The sequence below is a fragment of the Nicotiana tabacum genome, chromosome 23, assembly GCF_000715075.1.
Source record: "Nicotiana tabacum cultivar K326 chromosome 23, ASM71507v2, whole genome shotgun sequence".
Classification (NCBI taxonomy): Eukaryota; Viridiplantae; Streptophyta; class Magnoliopsida; order Solanales; family Solanaceae; genus Nicotiana; species Nicotiana tabacum.
Genome location: NC_134102.1, coordinates 130,991,911 through 130,993,513, shown reverse-complemented (window position 1 = coordinate 130,993,513; position 1,603 = coordinate 130,991,911). Strand labels below are relative to the sequence as shown.

At 31.4% G+C, this 1,603-nt stretch overlaps 1 protein-coding gene across 1 annotated transcript; it reads left to right on the top strand.

Moving 5' to 3' along the window:
• The first annotated feature begins 353 nt into the window (after nucleotides 1-353).
• On the top strand, nucleotides 354-1,603 carry LOC107795569 (protein LURP-one-related 4). The gene is made up of 3 exons (XM_016618237.2): nucleotides 354-699; nucleotides 811-1,032; nucleotides 1,130-1,603. Exons 1-3 carry the CDS (start codon nucleotides 439-441, stop codon nucleotides 1,262-1,264), a joined length of 618 nt encoding a protein of 205 aa, XP_016473723.1. The 5' UTR covers nucleotides 354-438; the 3' UTR covers nucleotides 1,265-1,603.

Genomic DNA, 1,603 nt, shown 5'->3' with positions numbered 1-1,603 from the left:
GTTCTAAAAAAAATTAAAAAATGTAGCCAAAATATATGGTCAAACGGAAGCTTAGTTAGAAGTCTCGAGATCGAACTGTGAATAATAAGTCGCTTTTGTTACTGATTAAAACATTTCGCCCCCAATATAAAACTTTTTGGTGCGACTCTAAATTTAATCGGACTCAATGCGAATAGGACGAAGAAAAAAAAAACAATAAAATTAAATCCTCGTCAATTTTACACGTAAACGTGGCAATAATGTTTTCTAAGTCAAATGTTTTCTACTTTCTTGATAATTTTTTCAGCTATTATTTTTAGTGGTGGCTTCTTCAACTTCTATTTATAGCCTTTCAACTTCTTTCTTACCTATTCTATGTATGTACAAGCATAATCCAAAACCTACTCTCAAGTCCTTTCATCTTCTTCTTTATTCCAAGCTTTTACTTAATTTGCTCTAATGGGAAAAATACATCCAGAAAATATATCTTCCCCTTCTTCTTCTTCTTCTCATTCTCCTTCTTCTTCTCCTTATGTGACATCTATAAGAGAAACTTTTACCATATGGATGAAATCACTAGTTTTTCATGGGAATGGTTGTACTGTGTTTAATTCCAAAGGTGAACTTGTTTTTAGAGTTGATAATTATCAAGAAAGATGCAGTAGTGAAGTATTTCTCATGGATCTCAATGGACAAGTTCTCTTCTCCATTAAAAAAGAGGTAAATATTGAAAGAAATTTTTTATGCAATTTGAACATATAGTTTTTTTTGTGTGTGTATTTCATGCTATGGACGTTGAAATATGTTCTAATATGTCTTATTTTATTGCAGAAATTAAGAGTTTTTGGGCGTTGGAATGGATATTTATGTGGTGGATTTAAAGGGAGGCCATGGTTTCAAGTAAGAAAGAATTGTACATTTTCAAGAGGAAATGTCATATGTAATGTGAATTTAGGGTATGAAAAATCCATTGAAAGCTGCTACAAGATTCAAAAATTGGACAGAAAATCATCATTTAAAGTTACAAATAGTGCTGGCGAAGTTGTAGCAGAGGTTGGTCCTTTAAAATCTTGGGTTCATATAACTCTTTTTTTGTTTCGTTTGAGTTTAAGTTATATATACTAACGGTAAAAACTATTATTTATTGCAGTTAAAACAAAAGCAATCAACAAGAGGATTTGCGTATGGAGATGATGTGCTAACTCTAGAAGTGGAACCCCATGTAGATCAGTCGCTAATTGTGGCATTAGTGACAGTTTGTGGCTTAATTAGTCGCAAATTATGAAGAATTATATGAAGAAATTCAAGATCAAGAATTATATATGGGGCTCTTCCATATGAACCACCATTCTGATTTTAGAATGTGTTGTGTGCGTTTGTTTTCTATTTGTAAATAGAAGATCATCAAATTTGTATAGAATTGATGCTCTGAGGTGTAAGACAAAGAGAGGAAATACTCTAGTTACATTTTGTTTTTTGTTTCTCGTTATAGAAATCTTGAGATTTTGTAAAGAGTAATTCAAAAGGTACTAATCTGACCTTTCTTAAGTACTTGCATTTGTTTACCTTTGGAATATTACTGAGTTTTTTGTACTATACATATATTATCAGGCCACAAGTTATG